General features: G+C 41.4%; 1 protein-coding gene across 5 annotated transcripts in view; it reads right to left on the bottom strand.

The window, feature by feature from the left end:
* LOC147008560 (lipopolysaccharide-responsive and beige-like anchor protein) overlaps positions 1 to 25,383 on the bottom strand; it is a 597,819-nt gene that overhangs the window by 72,963 nt on the left and 499,473 nt on the right. For all 5 annotated transcript variants that reach the window (XM_085864642.1, XM_085864638.1, XM_085864639.1 and 2 more), the window contains 4 exons: positions 23,298 to 23,400; positions 5,541 to 5,656; positions 4,740 to 4,852; positions 3,374 to 3,514 (listed from right to left, as the gene is read on the bottom strand). In XM_085864642.1, the coding sequence (XP_085720768.1) occupies positions 3,374 to 3,514; positions 4,740 to 4,852; positions 5,541 to 5,656; positions 23,298 to 23,400 (473 nt within the window). The remainder of the gene's footprint in view (positions 1 to 3,373; positions 3,515 to 4,739; positions 4,853 to 5,540; positions 5,657 to 23,297; positions 23,401 to 25,383) is intronic.

Raw genomic sequence — 25,383 nt, 5'->3', positions numbered from 1 at the left:
TGACCTATCAATTATTCCTTAACAAACTTGTACATGCAAAGCTTTGGGAACATTTGTGCGAAGCTTCCCCTCGATCTGTCAAGCCGTTCTTGAGAAGATTTTTCTTATGGGTTTTAGGGTAAATCCAATATGGATACCAAACCATGTGACCTATGACCATATGTTTGAACCTTTTGTTCCTCATGGATAGGCGGTAATACTTGTAAAGTTTCGCCTCAATCTGTTGTAAAGGCACTTCGTGTAAAGCCACTTCAGAGAAGAATATTTTTGAAGGTTTTTAAAAAAACAAAACAAAATGGCTGCTGAATCAAGTGACCAATGACATCATCAATTTTTTTTCTGTGGACCATTTTATCCCTACATGACCCTCAAAATTTTTCATACTGATCAAATGTAGCCTTTTACAAATGCAATTATGACGTCATAAAAATGATATTTATTCCCCATGAGGAGTACTTGCTGTGTGCCAAGTTTTAATTTTTTCCTTGGTGCGGTTTCAGAGATAGTGATTTGTTAATGTTGTTTTTCCATTCTTCCAACATGGCTGCCACACCACGTGACTTACGACGTCATAATTATGATTAAAACATTCTGCATGAGTCGTTGCACCCATGGTGAAAATTTCGCCTCAATCCAACAAGCAGTTGCAGAGAAAAACACGAAAGTTCTGTGCGGACAAACAAACAAACAGGCAGACAGCCAGACAGACAGACCCAAATGGAATACCCTCTCGTTCGGCGAGGGTAAAAATTTGATGCCAAGGGGTTTTCAATATAAAGGATATGCTGTCCGTATGCTGCACATTGACAAAAGACCAAAAGCTTGTGCAGGCGAGAAAAGCTGCCACGCAGCTCGGACTTTTATCACCTCCCATTAAAAGGCTCCTCTGTGATTTTACCATGGATATCGTGATGCTTTGAATTTTTTTCCCATTTAATACATTAATTACATCCGTCACCAGAGATGGATGGAGGGTATATAGTCACCCGTTTGTTTGTTTGTTCATCTTTATATGAGCAGGAAATCTCAAAAGTTTATGGACGGATTCGGACGAAACTTGGTAAACAGATTGGTGTGTGACAAGGACGAAATAAATTTATTTTGGAAGATCTGGATTTGGATCCAAATACGAGAATTTTCTATGATTCTTCGCCATTGAGAGATGGAGCCAAAAACGACATATAACATGATATCTCAAAACAATGTGGACGGGTTACGAGAAAAATTGGTGAATGAATTGGGTAGGTGACAAGAATAAGCTGATTACATCTTGGTTAAGGTCGGCATGCAGATCCAGCCTCTGAGTGGGATACAAATCGTAAACTGCTCAACCTGGCAGAGGTATACACTCTACCGAGTGGTATTTTGGTGACTTCCCCCACAAAAGGTGGATGGAGGTTAAGTTTTCACCCCTGTCTGTCTGTTTACTTGTCTGTAAGCAGGACATCTCAAAAAGTTATGGACGGATTCAAACAAAACTAGGTGGACAAGTTGGCTGTGTGACATGGCAGGATTTATTCAATGTTAGTGAAGATCCAGATCCGGATCCGGAAACAAGACTTTTAAAAAGTGATTATTCACCAACAAGAGATAGAGCCAAAACGATATAGAGCATGATATCTCAAACAGTTATGGATAGGTTCAGATGAAACTTGGTGGATGGGTTGGGAAGGTGACAACAAGTAGCTGATTCGATTTTGGTGACGATCCAGATGTAGATCCGGTCTATCATTGGGATACAAAATGTAAACTGTTCAGCCTGACGGAGGCATGTGCTCTACTGAGTGCCGTTTTAGTTTTAATTGCTTCTGTAACTTATGGGTCTGTCTTGCTTTGTCTCTTATCATCAACAGTGCTCAAATATATTGCCGATGGTAAAATGCACTCACAATAGGTGGCTGAATCAAATCGACTTTTGGAGATGGACTGTGATCATCACGTGATGCTTGAATGCCAGATCTATGAACCAAAACCAACTTAACCCATGCTGGAGTTGTTGAACAATACCTGATATCATTGGCTGATTCAACAGAAGCTTCTCCAAATTACAATCAGCTGTCACATATTGATCATTTAGTGTGCTGTCACAAAAAGCAGCCAGATGCACTAGCATACATCTGCCATTGCCACAAAGATAAACTAGAATGGCACTTGGTAGAATGCATACTTCCACCAGGCTGAACAGTTTACATTTAGTATCCCACTGATAGGCCAGATAAGCATTTGGACCTGAACCAAAATCTAATCGGCTTGTTCTGGTCACATACCCAACTCATCCACTACGTTTTGTCATAATCCGTCCACAACTTTTTGAAATATCATGCTACATAGCATTTTTGGCCCAATCTCTCATTGGTGAAGAATCACTTGAAATTATTTTTTTTATTATTTTAACTGGATCTGAATCTAAAGCAAAATCAAAGCAATTCGTCCTTGTGACACTCCCAAACAGTCCACCAAATTTCGTCCTAATTAGTCCAGAACCTTTTTAGATGTTGTGCTATATTGCTTTGGCCACATCTCTCAATGGTGAAGAATCACTTTTAAAATGCCAGTATCTGGATCCAGATCTGAATCTTCACCAAAATCTAATCAAATCATCCTTGTCATATTTCCAACCTGTCCACCAAATTTTGGCCAAATCCACGACTAATTTTTTGAGATATCCTGCTCACAGACAGACAAAGAAACAAACAGGCAGACAAGGGTGAAAACAAGCTCCTCCACCTTCGATGGCAGAAGTAATTAAGGCAATTCTGCTCAAGAATGAAACATTAATGGCATCAAGTCAGGATTCCTGCTCCCAGTCTCCACCCATCTTAAGGAATGGCAGCAACATCATTGATAAGTTCCTATTTCAGTGTACGATTCTACAGCAATGAAAATAAGAACCTAATAAGGGGCTACAATATGATCCCTATCAAACTTTAACCAGACTCAGTGGTGTAATGGTTAGAACATGTACTCTAAGTCTGGGAGGTCGACGGTTCGAAACTGATCCCGGCCTAGTTATACCAAAGTCTTTAAAAATCCTATGTGCTGCTTCCTTACCTGGCGCTTAGCATTAAAAAGGATAGAGCACTGACAAGACAAACACCCATAGGTTAGCAACCATTGTGCAGGCTTGATGGGCCTAATGGCCTCCTCCTGCATTGAAGTTCCTCATAAGGGAACTCATTATTATTTAGTTTTCTTTATGTTACATAACAAAAGAACATCTGACAATTTTATGATGAGAAGTTCTCAAAAAAATAAAGTGAAGTTGATTGAGGTATATGTACAATCAACAAAGCCAAAACTTGCATTGTTGGACAAACAATGATAAATTAGCATAGATTACTGATCGTGTGGGAAGTGTGAGGTGCAAACGTACCACTCTTAGGAGCCACATGAGCACAAAGGCAGCAGTTGAGTAATGAGTGCCGTAGTGGAAAGCTGGCACATCCGCATTGTCCCACGACATGTACCGTTCAGCAAATACTGCAGCTCGTTGTGGGTTTAGGGCTCCAACCGGCTGCCAAGACATTATCGAACAGTTAGTTCACACTCAGACAATATCATTCTTAATTAATTGTGTAAATGGTAAGAGTACATTGTATGCCCTCTCTGCAAGCCAGATGATATTGACATTTTTCATTTGGCTTTTAAAATCAATTTTTTTTCTTTTTCTTTGGCCACAAACCATCTCCCTACCCTAAATTGCTATGGATTCCAAATGTACATTTTCAGCCCAATTATTACTTGACTTTTGAATGCAAATCTGCAGCCAATCAGCAGAGTCAAAATAAGTATGTACAGTATTTACAGGCTTGATGAACCCATAAGCAGAGAATGAATCCAATAGAGTGGTCACATCCTTTAGTGAGATGTCATTGTTCAAAACTCTAGCATTGAGAAATATTGTTGGTTAGGGTCTTCATCAAATTTTCAAAGCCATCACCGTACAGCTGTACCACTGTCTAAGCACCTGTTGATCTGACAAGATAAGCACATAAATCCATGCTGTGCCAACCCTAGATAACTGCAGAAGCTCCAAATCTCTTGCAAAAGCTGTCAGATTTTTGAAATGGTAAGCCTTCGATCAAGGCAGACTCATTCACAGCCATGCATGCGGTTTGTCGAGCCACGATTACATGTGCAAGCAAGTGAGGTTAGGATTAGGCCCAAAACAGGGCAAGGGAAAACAAGATCCGTGGAATGCACTGGATGATCATGCAAACCATAGTAGGATATGGTTGATTTTGGGCTGACTGGTGCTAAGGGGGAACAACAATTGTTAGATGCATTTGAACATCCCAAGGTTATCAGAGATTCATCGCAATGCCGATTTTCTGAGACTAGCAGAATCACCAGGCCCAATTACAATCTACAACGAACTGTGGTTTGAATTAAATGCTCTTTGAACGGTACTCACAATCATCAATGAAAATCTATCTTGTGTGCACAAAATAATGACTTCTTGGCTTCATTATACATCAATTGTTGTTCAAATCGATTTCGAAAATTATATTGTACATTAAAGCACACTTTTACCTGCTTTCAGAGCAGAGTAATGCTGAAAATGGAGCAGCTGAAATGACTTTTCGTCTATTTACTAGAGATCTATGTGCTTTACGCATAATTTTGAATCATAACAGATCTACTGATGGACAATAAAAAACAAACAAACACACATTAGGTCTTCACAATCACAACACTTCTTATCCCAGTGAATCCAAAAGACACCCAAGAGTTTGTACCTTTGAGAGATCGCGGAAGTTGCTCGGCAGTGTGAGGTCAAGTTCCTCTGACTCATAGTTGGCGATAACCCATGGGAAGACTGGATACTGATTGAGATCATTGTATGTCCGGCCTGTGGATATGTATGGAAGCAGGAATATTGAAGTTGCACATGGGATTGAAGTGAGAAAGTGGGGTGGTGAGAGGGGTAAAGGAGGGGTGGGTGGGTGTGGGGGGTGGGGGGGGAGGTTCGAGGAAAGAAGAAAAAAAGAAAGAAAGATGAGGCCAGTAGAGAAGGCACCTCACCCACCCCATAAATTTCAATGGCGCCTGTTCTTTGAGCAGAGCTGATCACAATCAGAACATAAATACAACCACCAGATAACTGTCTCTCTGCCTGATCACCCTGCTCCACCCTCATTCGATGAAATCCTACCAACACACCACCTCATGATGTCTGTCGATTCATCAAAAAGGCTGCCGGTAGACACAATGTGCCACGCTTACACGGATTTGTGAATGGAGACGTGGCTGTCCAATTTCATCAAGTATTGTCAAGGAGCTGCACTCTTCCTGTCCATGGCAGCCAATTGTCAAGGCAATGGTGGTTTTTCTTCACAAGTAAAGTGCAAAAATCCATTCCCAATATATTCATCATCTTTGAAACATGCTGTTTAGTACAAAAATAAATAAATTAGATATTCAAACATCCTGCAATTGTCTGTATTCCCCATGCTCATATACAAATTGCCAGACAACCAACATTTGTACAAAATGTTTTGAGAGACAGTGGATGTATAAGACCGACACCAAAGGCGTACCAGAGATCGTGTTGAGGAACATGAGGTACTGAAAGTTGGAAACTTCACGTCGTTGCCAGCGCTGGGTAATATCCGATGCATTGAAAAGCTGTCTTGGTGAGGCCAGTGAGTAACGCCTGACAAAGAGAAAATGCAAAACAAACGGCTCGTCGACCACTTAAAATAAAGCTGTGTCTAGTGGACAGAACAGGTTTTTCAATTGTATGAGAGTGTAAAGTGAAGATAAAAAGAAAGCAGATAAGTTAAACAGAAATACTTCCCTTCAGAAAGGATTCACACCCCTTGACTTTTGTCACATTTTGTTGTGTGACAAAAGCCTGAATTTCTTGTTCTGAAGCCTGAATTAAAAATGGATAAAAAAATTTTTAAATGTCACCGATGGACAGAAAATATGTTTTTCCAAATTTTTACAAACATATCGAAAAATGAAAAGCTGAAATGTCTAATTCTCTATAAAACTTGGATGTGGAGCGTCGGTGAACAGCAATCTTCAAGTCTCTCCACAGATTCTCAATGGGATTCAAGTGTGGGTTTTGGTTGGGCCACTCAAGGACTTTCACGTTCTTGTTCTGAACCCAGTGCAGTGTTGCTTTGGCTGTATGCTTGGGGTCATTGTCCTTTTGGAACATAAATCTTCACCACAATCTGAGGTCTTTTGCACTCTGAAGCAGGTTCTTCTCAAAGATTTGCTTGTATGTGGCTCCATTCATTATTACCTCTATCCATACAAATCTCCCAGTCCCTGCTGCTGAAAAGCATCCCCATAGCATAATGCTACCACCACCATGTTTCATGGTAGGGAGAGTGTTAGATGTGTGATGAGCCGTGCTCGGTTTCTGCCAGACTTACAGTTGTGCTTTGTATTCAGGCCAAAGAGTTCAATTTTCTTCTCATCAAACCACAATATTTTGCCTCATGCTCTCAGAGTCTTTCACATGCCTTTTTGCAATCAACAGGCATGCTGTCATGTGCCTTTTTCTCAGGAGTGGCTTCTGTCTGGCCACTCTCCCATAAAGCCTTGATTTGTGAAGTGCTGCAGAGATTGTTGTCCTTCCGGCAGGTTCTCCCATCTCAGCCAAGGAACTCTGTAGTTCTGTCAGAGTAGTCATTGGGCTCTTGGTCACCTCCCTGACCAAGGACCTTCTTGCCCAGTTGCTCATTTTGGTCAGACAGCCAGCTCGATGAAGAGTCTGGGGAGGTCCGTATTCTTTCCATTTTCTAATGATGGAGCTCACTGTGCTCTTGGGAACTTTCAACCCTCTAAAAATTGTTTTATACCCTTCTTCAGATCTATGCCTCCTCACAATTCTATGTCGGAGTTCTACGGACAGTTCCTTGAACTTCATGTTGGAGTTTCTGCTCTGACATGCACTGTCAACTGTAGGACCTTATATAGAAAGGTGTGTTTCTTTCTAAATCATGTCCAATGAATTGAATTGGCCACAGGTGGACTCCAACCAAGGTGTGGAGACATCTTAAGGATGATCAAAGGAAATTGGATGCACCTGAGCTCAATTTGGAGTGTCATAGCAAAGGAGTTGAATACTTATTGATGCAGGACGTTTCAGCTTTTCATTTTTAATTGTTTTGTAAAAATTTCTAAAAAAAATATTCCACTGACATTATGAGGTATTTTATAGATCGGTGACAAAAAGACACTAAATTTCATCCATTTTAAATTCAGGTTATGACAAAACAAAATGTGAAAGAGTTAAGGGGTGTGAATACTTTATGAAAGCACAGTACCCGTCGAGATTAAGCAAAAAAAAAGGAAAGGTGATAATTAAGTAATTCTGCACGTGGTCACACAATAATAAATGAATGAATGAAAATGTTGTTAATTTATGTTTGCATTTGGCAAAATGTCAAAATGGTCAGAGTCGTCATCCTAACTATGTCAGCATAAATATATAATTTAGTACAAGACCACAACATTAAATATTAAAAGAGGGCCTTGCCATTTGTGGGGATTATGTTCTTGAAAATCACTGTGAACCGCAAATGCACGATGCACAAATTTTCGGGGTAATGGGGAAAATATGGTTAGGGTCTTCAACCTTAAAATTTGTCACCCCATTTTGCCAAACTGTACCCATAATTAACATGTTTTTGTGTTGTTTTGTGCTATACATTTTCATCAATAAAAGAGTTATTGAGAACATAAAATAATTGTTAATATTATGAAGATTGCCATGAATAAAAATGATGATAAACTGATCCAATAATGTGATGGCAATGTTGATGGTGATGATAAAGACTAGTTGATGGAGTCGATGGTGATGATGATATTGATGAGTTTGAGGAGGTTATTGTGTTGACGACCCACGATAATTAGGTGACTAAATGTGGAAAATAGTTCACTAATCCACGATTATTCGAGCGCAATGACTGCAATCCGCAAACCTTGCCTCAATAAATTAATCGCGATAGAGCGAATCTGCAAAACGTAAAACCACGAACGGCAAGACCCTCCTGTATTCTCTTGATCAACCAAAATGGAAGGCACAAAATATAGAAGTCCAGCATATTTGGTTTATTTAGTAATTTATTATGTTTTTAAAAACTTGAAAGACTCTTGAATCTAACGAAATAGATAATGACATGTAAATATGACTTAGGTGTGATCGATCAAACTGGTCTTGTCTTGTGTTCATGTCTCCATGTGCATCCTATAGGAAATTACACACTGATGTCATCCTCTCTGTTTAGCTCGTCCTACCTGCGTCCAATCCCAACGTAAGCTACCAATATAAATCACAATTCCTTCAGAAATTTCAATAGATACACATAAAGGGATTCTGACATCATTTTGGGCACAGTTCATATCATGGAACGTATGCCAGTTTGTGTTATCTGATGGTTGCTCTTCATAGCCCAAGATGGCCATTCAAAATGACATGCCAATACCTAGGTGGTCGAGTTTGGTTTACAATGTAGGATAGCTGTCTACACAGTAACGACACTCGAGAGATGGCAAGCAGAGTAACCTTGTGCCAAGGGACATCTGAGAAAACCAACTGCCATCCACAGTTTGGGAAGGAATGTGGAATTTGTTTCAGGGTGCTGGCGATAGCTTGCTTATACTCTTTGTGAAGAAGACACCATTGGCATTTTTAACGTCCACCAACTAATGCTAGCCGAGAGGATATCTGGCTCAATGTACATCTGAGGGATAGCACACTTTGTGATGTACCATAATGCCTTGCCTGTGATGTACCAATCAGACCGTTTATAGTCGGGTCGGGAATCAAACCTAGACGACACAGCTCAAATTATGGGTAAACATGCAACCCCTGCACCATCTTTTTGGGCTAAACATGCATAATGCAATTGTGAGAGAATATTGTATGAAATGGACAATTTGATGTGTCCAGAGCAACCTTTGGAGAGGGGGGTGGTTTTTTCAAGTATCATGCTCTGCACGACATCATTTTCTTGTTTTCTTGTTTGTTTGTCTGGGCGATATTTCAGCCATCCTTTGAGCGAGGAAGCTGAAATTTGGACACAAAAGTGAAGATGTGCTTTGGGGAAAACAGTGTTTATATATATTTTGAATAATCACATAATTATTATCAATTTATTAATTACTTATTATCTTGCCAAAACGAAGTTTTTGCAAGATATGTTAGTCAGCTTGTATGTTTTTATTTTATTTTATTTTATTATTTTTTTTTGTCTGTAATCACATATAAAAATTCTGCAGAGCACAGTTATCATTGGAAATTTTTGTCACTTCGCATATCAGAGGCCTATAGAGGTCCCTTTCAGCGCATAAAATTTTGAAGGTCAAGGTCAAAGGTCAAGGTCACTTTGTCGCAAATCAGGGGAGTCGACGAAACCCTTATTTTTTGAGTAATTTTGATCGGATCGTCTTCAAACTCCATGGGAATATAGTTCATGGTCTGGTGCTCAGCTGATTAATTTTTGGTGGCGATTGGCCTTGACCTTAATGGTTAGCGTCTGAGGTCAAACATATTTGACCCCAAGGTCAAATTTTCAAGTTTTAGGAACCATATTGTGTAGTACCTCAAATTGAACACCTCGATGAGTGCTTTCTAGATATGTCAAGCTTGAGACATTATGACGTCATTTGGTGACGTTATGAGGCAAAAGCATATTTTTCATGGTTACTCTGTAGAACGATTCTCATCGGAATCTCTCGTAGGCAGATATTCCTCAAGGAGTCGCTCCTGGTGGATAGCAGCTCTGTTCACCTCAGTGTGACCTTAAATAAGTCACACGTGGTCACCTTTTGGCAAGATACGGGTCACCCTGCGGGTGAAATTGGTTTATTTATTTTATTTCTCATCTGGGAAATATCTCGGGCACCCTTTGAGCTTGGAAACTGATATTTGGACACGACAATGAACAAGTGATTTTGCAATAAAGGGTATTTTTGATTTATTGATTCATCAATAAATCGATTAATTGGTTAATTTTCAAAGAGTTTCACTCGACTGAAAAGGTCTACATAGGCCAAAAGGCCAATTTCAACCAAATTTTCCAAAATCCTCAATGTTCATTTGATCGACTTGAAATTTGAAGAACATTTGCATATGAGGTCGCTGAACCTTACCACCCATTGATTTTGAGGTCAATATAGATCAAAAGGTCAACATCGGCCGAATTTCTAAAATCCTCAATTTTCATCCGATTGACTTGAAATTTGAAGAGCATTGACACATCAGGTCACCAAATTCAACCATCGATTAATTTTGAGGTAAACATAAGCCTAACGGTCAAAATAGGCCAAAATGCCTACAAAAGGCTAAAAATAATATTTTTGATGTATTCATTAATCAATTAATCGATTAATTATTTTCTTTCTTGCTTTCCAAGCGATATCTCAGCAATCCTTTGAGCTAGGAAGCTGAAATTTTGGGGGAAAAATGATGTTCTTTGGCAAAAATGTTATTTTTAATTTTTTAATTAATCAATTAATTTATAATTACTTAATTATTTATTATTTATTTATTTATTTTTATTTCTTATTTGGGCAATACCTCAGGCACCTTTTGAGCATGGACGTCTCGTCGACCGTATATATTTCTATGCATAAAGTTGGAAGCTGATATTTGGACACAACAGTGAACTAGTGATTTGGCTCTAAAGGGTAATTTTCATCGAATTGATGAATCAATTAATCGATTAATTTTATTTTCTTGTTTGTCGGGGCGAGATCTCAGCCATCCTTTGAGCGAGGAAGCTGAAATTTGGAGACAAAAGTGAAGATGTGCTTTGGCAAAAACAGTATTTTGATAAATCAATTAATTGATGAATTACTTAATTATTATCGAATATTAATTACTTATTTATTTTATTTCTCATCCTGGCAATATCTCAGGCACCTTTTGAGCGAGGAAGCTGATATTTGGGCCTGACAGTGATCAAATGATTTGGCTACAAAGTGTGTTTTTGATTTATTGATTAATCAATTAATCGAATATTTTTTTCTTTCTTGCTTGCTTTCCGGGCGATATCTCAGTCATCCTTTGAGCTAGAAAGCTGAAATGTGGGGACAAAGGTGAAGATGTGCTTTGGCAAAAAAGTATTTTTATTTTTTGATTAATCAATGAATTGTTTAATTCCGTAATTATCGAATATTAATTACTTATTTATTTTATTTCTCATCCTGGCAATATCTCAGGCCCCTTTTGAGCTATGAAGCTGATATTTTGACACAACAGTGAACAAGTGATTTGGCTATAAAGGGTGTTTTTGATTTATTGATTAATCAATTAATTAATTTATTTTTCGATTCATTACTTAATTTTCAAAAACTTACAGATTTGGATGAAACGGTGGTGGTTTAGGAATGGTATTAGCCAATTGATGAAGAAATTAATTATTTTACAATTATTATTTATTTATTTTAATAATGCAATTAATAAATTAATCAATCAATTATTGTACACCGCTCTGAACCAATTCCGAGCGCATGTGCTGCAAGGCGGCATTGCCGGGTGCCGAAGGCACCCATGCGATGTCGTGCGCTGGAGGATTGTTATTTCTTTATTTGGCATGGGGGCAGTGTGCTTTGAATGTACCACGACTTGTTTTTAATGTCTCCTCAATGAGATACTCAGTTTTCAAAGAATGACCTGTAACTGAAATACTTCAACAAAAGGCATTATATTTTTCAATGCATGGCCATGATCATTTTGTTGAAGATCTTTTCAATCAAAGTCCTGAATATGAGGCTGTTATGAGAAAAGACTACTGAAGGAATCTAATCCAATGACTGGACTAAAAATTATCAGTGAATGGGAATTTTTATTTGGCAATTTGATGGCCAACATGGCAGATGGCCAATATCAACGTTGAAATTAACATGGGTCGTAGTGGACAACACGCTTTTGATAATGGTTCGTGAAAGAATCTTGTCCTGAATTTGTTCTCATCCTCCCCTCCCCCCCACCCCAACACCCACACACACAAGCTATTTTAAAGGTAAATATGTTTCTTCCTGTATTTGAACATTGTTACTATTCAAACTGACAGATGGGCTTTGAGATGCCATTATAAAACCTCATTCATCAAAGATGCCTCATAACTCCAAATGTGTAGTTTGGCATTTTACACACTTAATACAGTTTAAGGTTTTTGAACAATGGCTTGAATTGGGGTGACTATCAATATGTAATAACCTAATGGCAATAAAGTGAATCAACACAACATCTATTAAAGACATGTATATAGACCCAGGAGGTGGAGGGGGTGGGGGGATAAGGTCAGGGGGTGGGAAAGATGAAAAATCAAGCTTGGGGGATAATTAGAGGGGGTGGGATAAATATAGTGCGATACATGAAAACCGATGTGCAGAAAATTCGATCAAAAATCCCTTACTATATTTCCTTCAGGAAGGAACACGCATCTCTGTTATAGAGTATTACGTCAAAGCAACAATTTGGTCGAGAAATAATTAAGCAGAAACAATATTATTTCTTGTTGCTGTTCCGAAAGGAAGGAAGCCAACAAAGTGAAGTCCATCATTAAGTTCCAATCTCAGCCGGTCAAAAGTGCAGAAACCACTCTTGTAGCATTCATGGATAATGTAACTCGTGTAATTTCTCTAACACACAGGGCTACATTACGGACGGAGAGGGTAAGCATATGAATTTTAGTTAAACGTATATTACGGAAGCCTCTCGATGGACAGCAAACTCAAAAAAAAAAAAAGTAGAACAGTACAACTCTGCGTTTGCCCAAATTAACTAAATGACTGACTATGTCATACTCGTTGGGAATCAGATCCTGAAAAGAGAAGAGAAGCTGACGTTCCTGAATCTTCAATGGCATATGAAAAATAGGCCTACAATTGGGAAAAATTCTGGAAGTTAGTGTCTCTATGTTCCTTATATTCTCTATATTCTCTCCATTCTCTCTCTGTGTCTCCCTGCCTCTCTCCTCTATATTGTCTCTCTCCTCTCTATTGTCTCTCTCCTCTCTATTCCCCCCCTCTCTCTCCCCCTCTCTCCTCTCTTTCTTTCTTTCTTTCTTTTCAGGCACCTCATCAAGCTTGCTGCCCTAAGTGACCAATTATCTGGATAGGTCAACAATATTTTGTCCCCAGTCATATGGTCAACACTCCTAAAAGTGACTAGCCGGTCTTGAAGCATCAAGCTTAACCACAGCAAGGATGCAAGGAACCACGACCCATGGACCAAGCCATTCCTTATCCGTGCTGCCACCAATGGAGCCCTCCCAGTCTTAAAACATCCAGCTAAACCACAGCAAGGAACCACGACTCATGGGCCAAGCCACCCCTCCCCCTATCCGTGCTCCACCTCCTTTTCCTGCTTCCATTCCCGAAGTGACAATGATGTAGATGCAGAACAACCTCCCGATGTCGGTCACAACAATGTGGATTGACCTCCCATGTGTCCTCCGGTTTACGCCCGGTCTCTTCCTTCTCGGTCCAATCCTTCCCCGATCTCACCCCTCTTTAATGGGACAGAATCGGCAAAACGCAACAAGCCGCTAGGCAAGGCGAGGGCGCCAGACCATGACCTATACGCTTATCAATCGACTTCAACTCTGGGTGAACATAAGCCCCAACGGTGGGTCCATGCAGTTAAAGCATTATCAAATTTATTTTGCATCACCACAGCTTTATGTGCTGCTTGGAATGCTACAAACAAAGTGCTGGTACATGTCAGAACTGGTCTTCACTCACATCTCAAAATGCTTCCTCTGAATTGGAAGATTCCAATTGATAATGTAATTGTGCGTTTGCTGAGAACACCACTCTGGGGTGTGAATCATCGTGGATAACGAAAGGCTTTTAATCTTCGCCACTCTCAATAGCACATGTTTGAATGAGATACACTCAGTTAAATGTCAGCTGTTAGTAAAATGTCATCAACTGTCGTGGGTACGTGTTGGAGAGAAAAATGCCATGGTCTCTCCGAGAGTATTTTGACATATGTTCAACATCAATTTTAATTGTTTTTGGAGTTTTTCTTCAAAATGACCATATTTCTATGCTTCGTTGTTTTCAAAAAATATAATTTAAAGATAGCATCGGTAAATTTGTCCACATCAATTGCAGTCTAACATACTTATCTGCTTAACCGTTACTCCATACTTACTCATGCACGTAGCTCACATTTCAAGGGTTCCAACAAGTTAAATTTTCGAATATTTACTTCTTTTTACAAAATACGTTAAAATTTTTTCCAAGTTTGTCAAAATTCAATCTATGGTTGATGTGTTTTTGGTTTTTTTTTTTAAATTAGATTGAAAGTATATACTGACACATGTGGCTTGGGCGTGTTTCCAATGAACGCACCTTTGTAGAATATTACCACTTAAAGCTGTTTTCCATGCCAGCGAAATCATGAATCAAGCTCAAATCACAGCCTTCCATCCGTGGGTCAAAACGACACCACGAAAGAGAAAAGGGATTAGCACAAGTTATTGTGTGGGTAATTATCGTAACTATAATTGTATTGGTTATCAGTATATTGTGCCAGCATGCCAGATGGGATTGCGTTTATGCCTGCCAAGAACAACTGCATCAGAAATATTGTCTGATTGAAGAAAAGGTTACAAAGCAATTCCACAACACAGTGACGATAATGTGTTATATTCAAATAAACAATTCAATATGTTGATTTTAAGATGTACACATTAATTTTGCATCAGGATTTGTCCTTTAGAATGCATAGGCTGTGGAGTGAAAATCTCCACCCTGCTTGGAGAGGAGTTTTAAATTATCCCACAAAAGTTCATCGATTATTTTGAAAATGGCGCAGTATAAACATTAGACACATTTCTGTTGTGTTCATAGCACTGATGTTCAAGCAGGAAAATTAGATTGAGTTATCAAATCAACACTGTTTGGAGCATCAGAGAAGCAGACAAATTTGACTGCGTGATGGTTAGTTCATCTTCACATGTTTGAAATAGTAGGATACGGTGCTGTGATTCATCACAGAAAGCCCGAAGAACGATGGAGCTATGTTTTGCCATTTTAATATGACGATCTCGTGTATAACCTAACATGTTTATATTTACCCTGAGCGCACATGTACAAAGCCAGGATAAAGCATAGACTCCTATAGACAAGGACTGGAACCTCACGATCTCGGGGTTTGTAACTTGAGTCTGAAGGATTAACTTGAGTCCGGGGCTAAAATGACTTCTAGAAGGGCTAGAGACACAATCTCGGGATCCATATAGGGGTTTTTGAGGACGGCGAGTTCAATAGTGTCATTTTCAACACCACTTGAGGTCATCTTCAAGGTCAAAAGGTCATATTTCAAGGTCAAATTACTGAATTTTGGTATTTTTTCCCGTTTTTGTGTCTAACTCATAGAGGAAAACTTTTGTAAAGTCTATGACAAAACATGACATTGTGCACCTACTGCACCTACTTGCTGATTTCTATCATCGTTAACTAATGTATGTTTTGTTTGTTTCTCTTTCAGAAACTGTCCAGCTGGTGATCTCACAGGATCTTTGTGTTGTTTCCTGCTTTGGTGACAATATGCCACGTCGTTGCAGCTGCTTTGGTTGTAGAGGAAACTATGATGGGACGCCTTATGTAAAGGTCATATCCTTCCCAAAAGATCCTGAGGAGAATGAGAGATGGATATTGGCAATGCCAAATGAGAAAGAAAGCTTGAGGTGCTTAAAGGAGATATATATTTGTGAGACACATTTCAATTGTGATTGGGTTAGGGGTGGCAAACGACCCAAAGAACCCCCATATTTCCTGGAGTACCGAAATCAGCTTTGAAGCAGGTGACTTCAGCCCCACACCAAACATCATCTTCTACGTCAGAATCAAGAGCTAAGAAGATGCAGGCAGCTGATGAGGCTGCAGACAATATCCAAGATTTCGACCACTTCTGTGCTAAAATCAGCTCCTATTTTCCTTGCTTTAACATCATAAAAGACCAGGAAAACCTTTACCTATCAAGCACTGATGCGACTAGACAAACTGTCAAGCAGTTCTTTCATTTCCAACAAGTTCACTCACCTTTTGGATTTCTATTCTTGAATAGAGTTGAGAAAGATGGCATTGAGGTGCCCAAACGACTTTTTCCTTTGCAGAAGAACAGCCTGCTCTCAAAATGGTCCCAGGTCAGGTATGGGAGCATGTGCCAGAACAGCGCGTCGCTGCGTCCACTTTCCGCCGGTACTCCAGGGGCCTCCGTCTGGCCATCCCCCAGGCAGATGCCAGGCCCATCCACATCTCCTTGAGATGATGGTCAACCTGCTGCAACCATGAGGCACGTGGTCGGCCCACTGGCCTCCTCCACTCATGAGACTCCCTCGCTGAGAGAATCTGGTGAGCAGGATCAGCGTCAGGAAAACGAGCCACTTGTCCATACAGCCGCAACTGATGCCCACGGACTATGCAGGTAACAAATCTCATCCGAGTCACTCTCAGCAACCGCTCGTTGGACACAAAATCCGACCAGCGATAGCCAAGGATTCTCCGAAGAGACCTGGTACCAAAGGAATTAAGTCTCCCTCTCAGATCCTTAGTCAGAGTCCAAGTCTCGCATCCATAGAGCAAGACTGGAAGTACCAAGGACCTGAAGACTCGGACTTTCGTCCTCCCGCACAGGTACCGGCAGCGCCACACCTCATGATCCAGTGAATCCATGACTCCCCAGGCCTGACCCAGACGTCTATTGACCTCTGACTCACAGCCGGCAGAGACATGAATATCACTGCCAAGGTAAGTGAATCTCTCCACGACCTCAACATCCTCACCACAAACAGACACAGACAGGACAGCAGCATCCAAGATGTCACCGAAAGCCTGGATCTTAGTTTTGACCCAAGAAACCCGTAATCCCAGCGGCTCAGACTCCTGATTCAGCACCACGAGGGCCCCAAAAGGATATCTAAAGTCTCTGCAAAGATGACTGCATCATCTGCAAAATCAAGGTCCGAGATCTTGACATTCCCAAACGATGCACCGCAGCTTGATCTCTCCGACATCCTCCCTAAAATCCAGTCCATACAAGTGCTGAAAAGTGTGGGGGCAAGTACACATCCCTGACGAACTCCAGTAACAACTGGAAATAAGTCAGAGATGGTACCACCACACTTCACAGCACTCTCAGTACCAGAGTAGAGTTCAGACATCAGATTGATCAGTTTTGGTGGCACCCCACGAAGACCAAGAATCCTCCAGAGGACATCCCAATTCACTGAATCGAACGCTTTACAGAGATCAACATAGGCTGCAAGCAGCCCCTGCCGAAACTCTCGTCTGCGTTCGGTGAGGACACGAAGAGCAAGGATACGGTCAATCGTTGACCTCTTTGGTGTAAAGCCTGACTGCTCTGGACGCTGGTGCTCAAGCAGATGGTGGCGAACCCTATCAAGAATTATCCGAGCAAAGACCTTGCCTGTTCCCACATTGCAAAGTGTCCACTCAGCCTGTTCCCAAACTCCTTAGCTACTCTCTCATCCCTGAGATTGCCAACATCCAGCCTTGGCTGGGATGGTAACATTCTCCAGGATTTAAGGTGCAGCTTTAGAGTTGCAACAACAAGCCGGTGGTCAGTATTGAGGAACTGAGCACTCCGGTAGACCCTGCAGTTCTGGATCATCCTCCAGCGACCGTCAATGAGGACATGGTCAATCTCCTTTGCCGCACCACCAGCGTTGGAATACCAAGTCCAGCGATGAGCTTGTGGGCGCTGAAACCATGAACCAGCCACCCTAAGTCCATGACTTCATGCAAAGTCAAGGAACTTAGTGCTATTCTGGTTCATAGTTCCTGACCCATGGGGACCAACACATATCTCATAACCATCCCTATCAGTTCCAATCGATGCATTGAAATCCCCCAAGACTAGAAGTGTATCTCGTCTGGGGCACTGATCAACCACAGTCTCGAGCGTGACGTAGAATGCATCCTTCACGGTGAGATCACTCGCCTCAGTCGGAGCATAAACAGAGACCAGGGAAATGACACCTAAGGAGTTACGAATCCTTAATCTCAAAATACGCTCGTTGACCGGTGTTACCTCAGTTATCATTGGGGTCAGCCTATTGGACACAGCTACAGCAACTCCTTGGGTATGGTAACCATCAAAGGGTATGGTAACCTTTGCAGAAGAACAGCCTGCTCTCAAAGTGGTCCCAGATTAGATCCATAATTGACCAGGTAACCATCTATGAATGCACAAGCAAGGAAATTCTTCAGCTTGTAATAAGCCAGCTCTGTTGGATGACTGAGGCACACGAGCTTCCTCAATTCACCTTCCTTCCGTCGCAGCTGCATCTTATGTTCAAACCTCTTGATCGTCGCCGATTTTATACTGATACTATGATTTTCGCAATGCAGCTTCACAACATATCACCCAGTGCACACAAAATGATTCGTCGATCCGGCTTAATCATTCTACCATCAACAAAAAAGGTAAAACAGATGCTTGATAGTAGTCAGCAGGACTCCAACCTCAAAACCTTGTTCGACCAGCTTAAACCACAGCAGCGTTTGGTCAATTTAATGTTTGACGAGGTAAAGCTGGTTGAGACATTGCGATTTTCTGGAAGCCTTGTTGTAGGATATGCTCAAAATGCAGCAGCGGGTGGTGAACACGAAATGCTTGCTTCACATGCTATGGTTGTTGAAGTTGCCTGCCATTTCCGTGGTCCACGCTATATTCTACGCATTTTGCCCTGCAAAAAACTCTCTGCTGATCAGCTGAAGGAACTCCTTATCGAAGCTGTATCAGTTGTAGTTGGTGCTGGCGGTACTGTGATTTCTTTGATATGTGACAATTGCAATACCAACCACAGTGTTTATTCAAAACTTGGAGGACCAGGAAGTTGCCAAGTGCTGTCAATTCAAGAGCAATCTATGTTCTTAGTGTACGACTATATGCACATCTTCAAAAATGTTCGCAACAACTGGATTACTGTTGATGGCAAGACACTCTCATTTGTCGTAGATGGTAATGAGTACAAAGCTTACTGGAGTGATATTCAGAAGGTTTATGAGATCGACCGGGCTACTCCTATTCGCTTAACCAAGCTAACGCACACCGCTGTTTTCCCCAAGCCCCTTCAACGCCAGAGCGTACCATTGGTATTGCAAGTGTTCAATGACAAGACTGTCACTGCTTTACAAAACCTTCAAGGATTCACTGGGCATCAGCGAAGGCACAATCATCCTCACCCAGATAATGAGTGAGTGGTTCAAGATGATGAACGTGAAAGACCGTTTCTCAGCTATCCATCTGCGCGACGAATCCAGACAGCCTTGGACAGCAGACTGTACAAGTTTCACTAGGCTGGAGCAGGCCTACCAAATTATATCTACCTGTGCATGGCAAGAAGGTGGTGGTCGTAAGCTGAAGCTAACTCAGCAAACTGGTGAAGCCTTCACTGTGTCCACATGTAATAATGTGGATGCTGCCAAATTGCTTCTGGCAGAGAAAGACTTTGACTACGTTCTTCCTGCTATATTTGCAGATGAAGCCTTGGAAAAGTTTTTCGGCCAAGCCAGGCAAAGAAGCGGTGGAAACTTCTACATTGACGAAGTTGACATTATGGCTGCAGCTAAAATTGTAAATTTGCAAACACTCATTAAGCATGACATTATGCCCGAATCTAGTTCTCGTGTGATTGATTGCGACAAGAACTGTACAACTTCCATAAATCCAGATGAGCGAAGTGAACTCATTGACGAGATTACTCCTCAAGACACTCAGGATCTCTTGGGGTCTGACGATGCCCTTAAGCAGAAAGTAGTTTATTTGGCCGGACACCTTGTTCATAAATATGGCGATAGCACTAGTATGGAGGAGATCATTGATGATGAAGATGGTAACGAGGTGTCATCTGAGTTTCCAGATAATTTGAATAGAGGTGGATTGAGTGTGCCGACTATGTCAACCGTCTTTTTTGTACATAATGCCTATAATTTGTATGACAAGACTAAAATGCGTTGCCGATTTCATTTTGCTGAGCTGTTTTTTTTTTTTTTGTATACCTTGGTCGAGGCTCGTATGAGAGCTAACACACAACTCACAGCAAGGAGGCATGAGACAAGAGGGGCGGGAGTGGAAGGGACAAAACAGTGGGGAACAGACACATTAGGTGAACTGTGGAAGGGAGAGGGATGGGGATGGGACGGGGAACATGGCGAAGAGAAGATGGACATTACAGGGACTTTCAGGAAGGAAAGCAGGAGAAATGAAGGAAGTGGGCTTGGGTGGATTATCGGGGGTAGAAAAGATCGAGGATTTGGATGGGGGAAGATAAGAGGTGGTGGTGAACAGCTGTTTTGAAAGCCTGGAGGGAAGAATGCGAAAGAATAGAGTGAGGAAGTTTATTCCAAAGGCGGGAAAAAAGAGGAATGAAAGAGTGAAGATGAGCAGTGATTCGTGATTTTGGAAGTTTTACCAGAAGGGGGTTGTTGGCGGACCTTGAGCGCCCTGTGGAAATGTGGTGGGGACAAATCGCAGAGAGAGCAGGGGGGCAAGGCTGGAGAGGAGTCGGTAGAAGACAGAAAGACCACCGACCAACCTGCGGTGATTGAGTGAGAGGCCCAAAGACTCAGCTTCATTGCGGGAGATGCCGATGATCTTAAATGCCCTGGTTTCGACAGCGTGAAGCCGAGAAAGGTGGGAGGCAGGAGCACCAGCCCAGAGGGGAGAGCAGTACTCCATCAGGCTACGGACAAAAGCTTTGTAAGTGGTCAGGAGCTCAAGAGGGCCGAGGAAGGACTTTGCACGACGGAGGATTCCCAGTCGGCGACTGGCTTTTGAGGCGAGGTTGGAAATGTGACTTTCCCAGGAAAGGTCATGGCAGATAGTGAGACCTAGAAGCTTGAAAGAAAAGACTTCTTCCAGAGGATTGTTGAGAAAGTGGATGGGGGGGTTTTGTAAACGGTCCTTTCGAAGAGACAAAGTGAGAGTGTGAGATTTGTCTGGATTGAAAGACATGTTCCACGTGTTGGACCAGTTTGTGATTTTATCCAGATCTGCAGTGAGTGAAGAAGCTGCTGCTTGCCGGTCTGAGGGATGACAGATGGTACGGCAGAGGGTGGAGTCGTCGGCAAAGAGAAATAGAGGATTTTCCAGAGAGTCCGAGAGATCATTGATGAAAACCAGAAAAAGAACAGGGCCCAGAACGCTACCTTGAGGAACTCCAGCCTGCACAGGAAGAGGGGATGAAAGAACTCCATTTAGGGCCACACGTTGACTGCGACAGGAGAGGAAGTCTGCGAGCCATGAGTGGAGATGGCCTTGAATACCATGGGAAGAGAGTTTGGTGAGTAGTGCAGGGTGCCAGACTGTGTCAAAAGCACGTGATATGTCCAGGGATACGGCTCGGATTTCCTGCCTGGCATTGAGGACCTCCATCCATTGATGGGAGAGCAGAAGCAGCATATCCAGGGTAGAGTGACCTGGTCTGAAACCAAATTGATGATTGGAAATCAAGCCATTGGAGAAGAGGAAGGATTTCATATCTGAGGCGATGATGGATTCCATCACCTTGCTGATGATTGGGAGAAGGCTGATTGGTCTGTAGTTATAGGGATCTGTTTTTGCACCTTTTTTATGCAGGGCAGTGATGTTAGCAGATTTCCAAGCAGATGGCAGATGACCTTGGGCAAATGAGAGGGTGAAAAGAACAGAGAGAGGGTGAGCAAGAGCAGAAGAGCAGGCTTTGAGGACACGTGGGCTGTTATCCTCTGTAGATGCACCTTTAGCTAGTATAGTAGTAATGCTGCATGTACTACTTTAGCTAACATTCTATTGAAAGCTCATGTCCTCAATGTAAGTGACAAAGAAAAGGTTTTGGTATGCAAGAAAAAGCTTCTTGCCTCAGGAGGCAAGAAAAGCTCTCTAACGAGTGATAGACATAGACATAGTTGTAATAAGCATAGTGTTGTGACATGCATATAATGTTTATGTAATACGATATATGACAATAAATATCAAAGTTTGACAGCTCTACACACTTGCATCTTATTACAATCAGCCATCTCTCACAGTTTATGAGTTCGACACAAAAACGGGCAAAAAATACCAAAATTCAGTAATTTGACCTTGAAATATGACCTTTTGACCTGGAAGATGACCTCAGGTGGTGTTGAAAATGACACTATTGAACTCGCCATCCTCAAACATCCCTGTATGGATTTTTGTTTTTTTTGTCCATGATTATTCATGCGCGAATCCATGAAGAATCGTGTCTCGAGCCCTTCTAGAAGTCATTTTAGCCACGGACTCAAGTTAGTCCTTCAGACTCAAGTTACAAACCCCGAGCATGGGAGGTTCCAGTCCTTCTCTATAGGAGTCTATGGGATAAAGCAACTGGACTTCCTTCAGCACTTATCTTCCTTTTAGGAGCCATAGTTATAGGTTAATGTGTACAGTACCGTACTGTACTGTAATGCACAATAACGTCTGAGTGAATAAAATGCACTTTAACACTTCATTTCAGCCCAAATGTAATGACGTAGCCACGTAGGAGTGAATGAGAGAAGCGATGCTCTGACATCATTATGCCAGATGTAAGCAAGTTCCACTGCAGCGTTTTGTAGCGAGGTAGGTGTTTATTTGAAATTACACTATCAAAATTTTTGATAAAAAGATCATGAGGTCGTGTTTTGAATTCAAAGTTTAAAAATGAGTTGCGTGAAGTTAAGCAAACTTCCGTAATGTCGCGATGAGGTCAAAAATCGAATTTTTGGAATCAAAAAATTGAGTGTATGACATTGAAAATTTGAAAATCAGAGGTTCGCAAATCGGGATATTACTGTATTGCACTGGAAGTAATCCCACAATGTCATGCTCTTTCCTTCAGCAGAAAAACTAAGCACACACATACAAAAAAGATATACATGTTAAAGTTCCCACACTTCCTGGTTGTTGGACCTATTTTAATTCTTTACAATGCATGAGATTTAAAAATTTTTAAGGGCTCCCAAACAGGCTCCAGAAGCTCCACATACTGCCTCAAAAAGGGAGGTGGTAACTCTTCCCATGTCATTTTTTTTTCTCCTCAAGACTGTATGAGGTAAAGTGTGCGATGAACGATAAGAATGAGCTTTTAAATTAAGATTTCAATCAGGAAAGATAAAGAAATTCTTTCTTGCTCATTTGGAGAAGCTTCTGCTGCACTTGAATGGCAGTTTTAGTCAAAGTCAACCTTGCTGAGAACAGAAACACACCAGAAGACACTGAGCTGAGCATCCTACCAAGTGAGATTCCTTGCTCTCCAAAACTTGGCATCCTATCATTATGGGCAGAGCTAAAGGGCACCCACCTGGCCTGAGGAATCCCATAGCAGGAACCGACACCGACCCTTGGCAAGGCATTCACCAGACTCTTTACGGTCACTTCATCTGGAAGGTTGAACATGATCGATGCTGTGGTTGGGAAACAAGTTGTCAGTTAATTGTAGTGATTATTCAAATGTGAGGAATCACAAAATATGAACACACATATATATATATATATATATATATATATATATATATATATATATATATATATATATATATATATATATATATATATATACATACATACATATGTACACATACATACAGTATATATACATATATATGAATATTGTGTATATAGATGAATATTGTGTACATATATATATATGTATATATATATATATATATATATATATATATATATATATATATATATATATGCACATATACATACACAAGCCGGGAGGCGACGATGGTTCACGAGTGGTATTTGACGATGTAGATTGTTTCAGAAGTCAAGGATGAGACAATGTGATAATGTTTGACCAAGTTATAAAAATGATCAGCATGATGTGGTACGAGTGACAGGTTATTAGCTGAAAAATGTCGAAAACCCGGTTTCGTTCAACAACTCAAAATTTGACCTTTGCATAACCTTTAAACCATTGGTTATTTCAGAACGGTGTGATACAGCAAATGTGCGGATATCTCAATCGTCTCCGTCAATGGGACATTCGTGAACAAGCTTTTAATATCAAAGGATGCCATGATGTTGGCCTCACTTGTCGGTGTTTTAGCTCTAATTGATTCTGCAAATGTGAAGGAATCCTTAACCACGAAATGAGAAAGTGAATCCAATACTGGTTGCAGTACCTCTCCCAACCACTTGGCAAGTTCATGTTGTGCCGATCGCACCATGGACAGTATCGGTCTTTGAGGGATATTCTCCTTGTGAATCTTCGGCAGGCCATACATTCTTGGAGGTTGGGCTCCAACAGGTTTAATTCTGTCGTACACCTCCTTTGATAATATAATTCTCCACGTTTGAGAAGCTGCAACAGTCGTTTGATGATCTGACCTTTCACCTGAGGCGTGCGATCATGTTCCGTTACACCGCCCAGATATTTAAATTTGGTTTTGTCTTTCAGGATGTCCATCATCTTGTCGATGTAATCAATCTTATTCATGATTACCACTCTGGTGCCTTTATCCGGTTTGCAGATGTGAATGGCAGCATTCCTCCTCAATCCTTGTATTGCCAAGAGAACATCCCGTTCCATGTGAAAATCCGCGACATCATTCGGGATTCCACAGTACGCATGCGCGAGGTCCGATAGTCTAGCCCTCAGCGCCTGGTCTGCTTCATTTGATACAGCCTGATGCGTTGATAGTTGAGCATACAGGAGTTCAAACTCCGCAAAAATGTCTTCCCTCTTGATATTCTCTCTTGACATTCAGAATATCAAGAGGGAAGACATTTTTGATTTTCACATGCAACGGGATCGCTGAACCAACCGTGGAACTCCAATACCTCCACCGCGTAGCGTAGGGTCTTTTTGTCTTGAACCAATTTATCTAATTAACTACGCGATGTCATCTACAGGGGAACCATGCCCTCGGCACGTCTTTCTCGAACCGGATCACTCTACCGACCGCGGTAGAGTTCCAACTCTCGACTACCAACTCCGGTTCGGGTGCAGTCGAGCGGAACTGCCAAAGCCGTGCCGGCTAGGATGAACTGATTATCAGGGATAAAAACCCGCCTAAACTCAGATCCGAACCATGCTGGACCAATGCAAGAAAGGACGGAAACGAACTGGGAACATTTCAACAGTAATTTATTTACAATAAAGAAGACACAGAGCAAGACTTATCATGGAATATGCAAGCAGAATTTACAATGTTCAAAAACACTTAACAGTTCTACTTATAAGACAGGCCCCCACACTCAGACGATTTATTGAAAGATCCTCGCAGCCAGAGAGGGAGAGACGAGCTGGGGGTCGCAGTTCGCTTGGGTACCTGCATGTTGAAGGGAGGGATTGCTCCGCGGTGCGGCACCTGCTATTGGTTGTGTGGCTCGGCCCACAGTCACATGCGTGGGGCTCGTGCCCGTGGAGGAAACCG

Source organism: Eptatretus burgeri, chromosome 18 (assembly GCF_056783735.1).
Source record: "Eptatretus burgeri isolate ZD-2024b chromosome 18, Ebu_testis_v1, whole genome shotgun sequence".
Lineage (NCBI taxonomy): Eukaryota > Metazoa > Chordata > Myxini > Myxiniformes > Myxinidae > Eptatretus > Eptatretus burgeri.
Note: the sequence above shows the minus strand (reverse complement) of the source record. Positions and strands in the feature narration are given on the sequence as shown.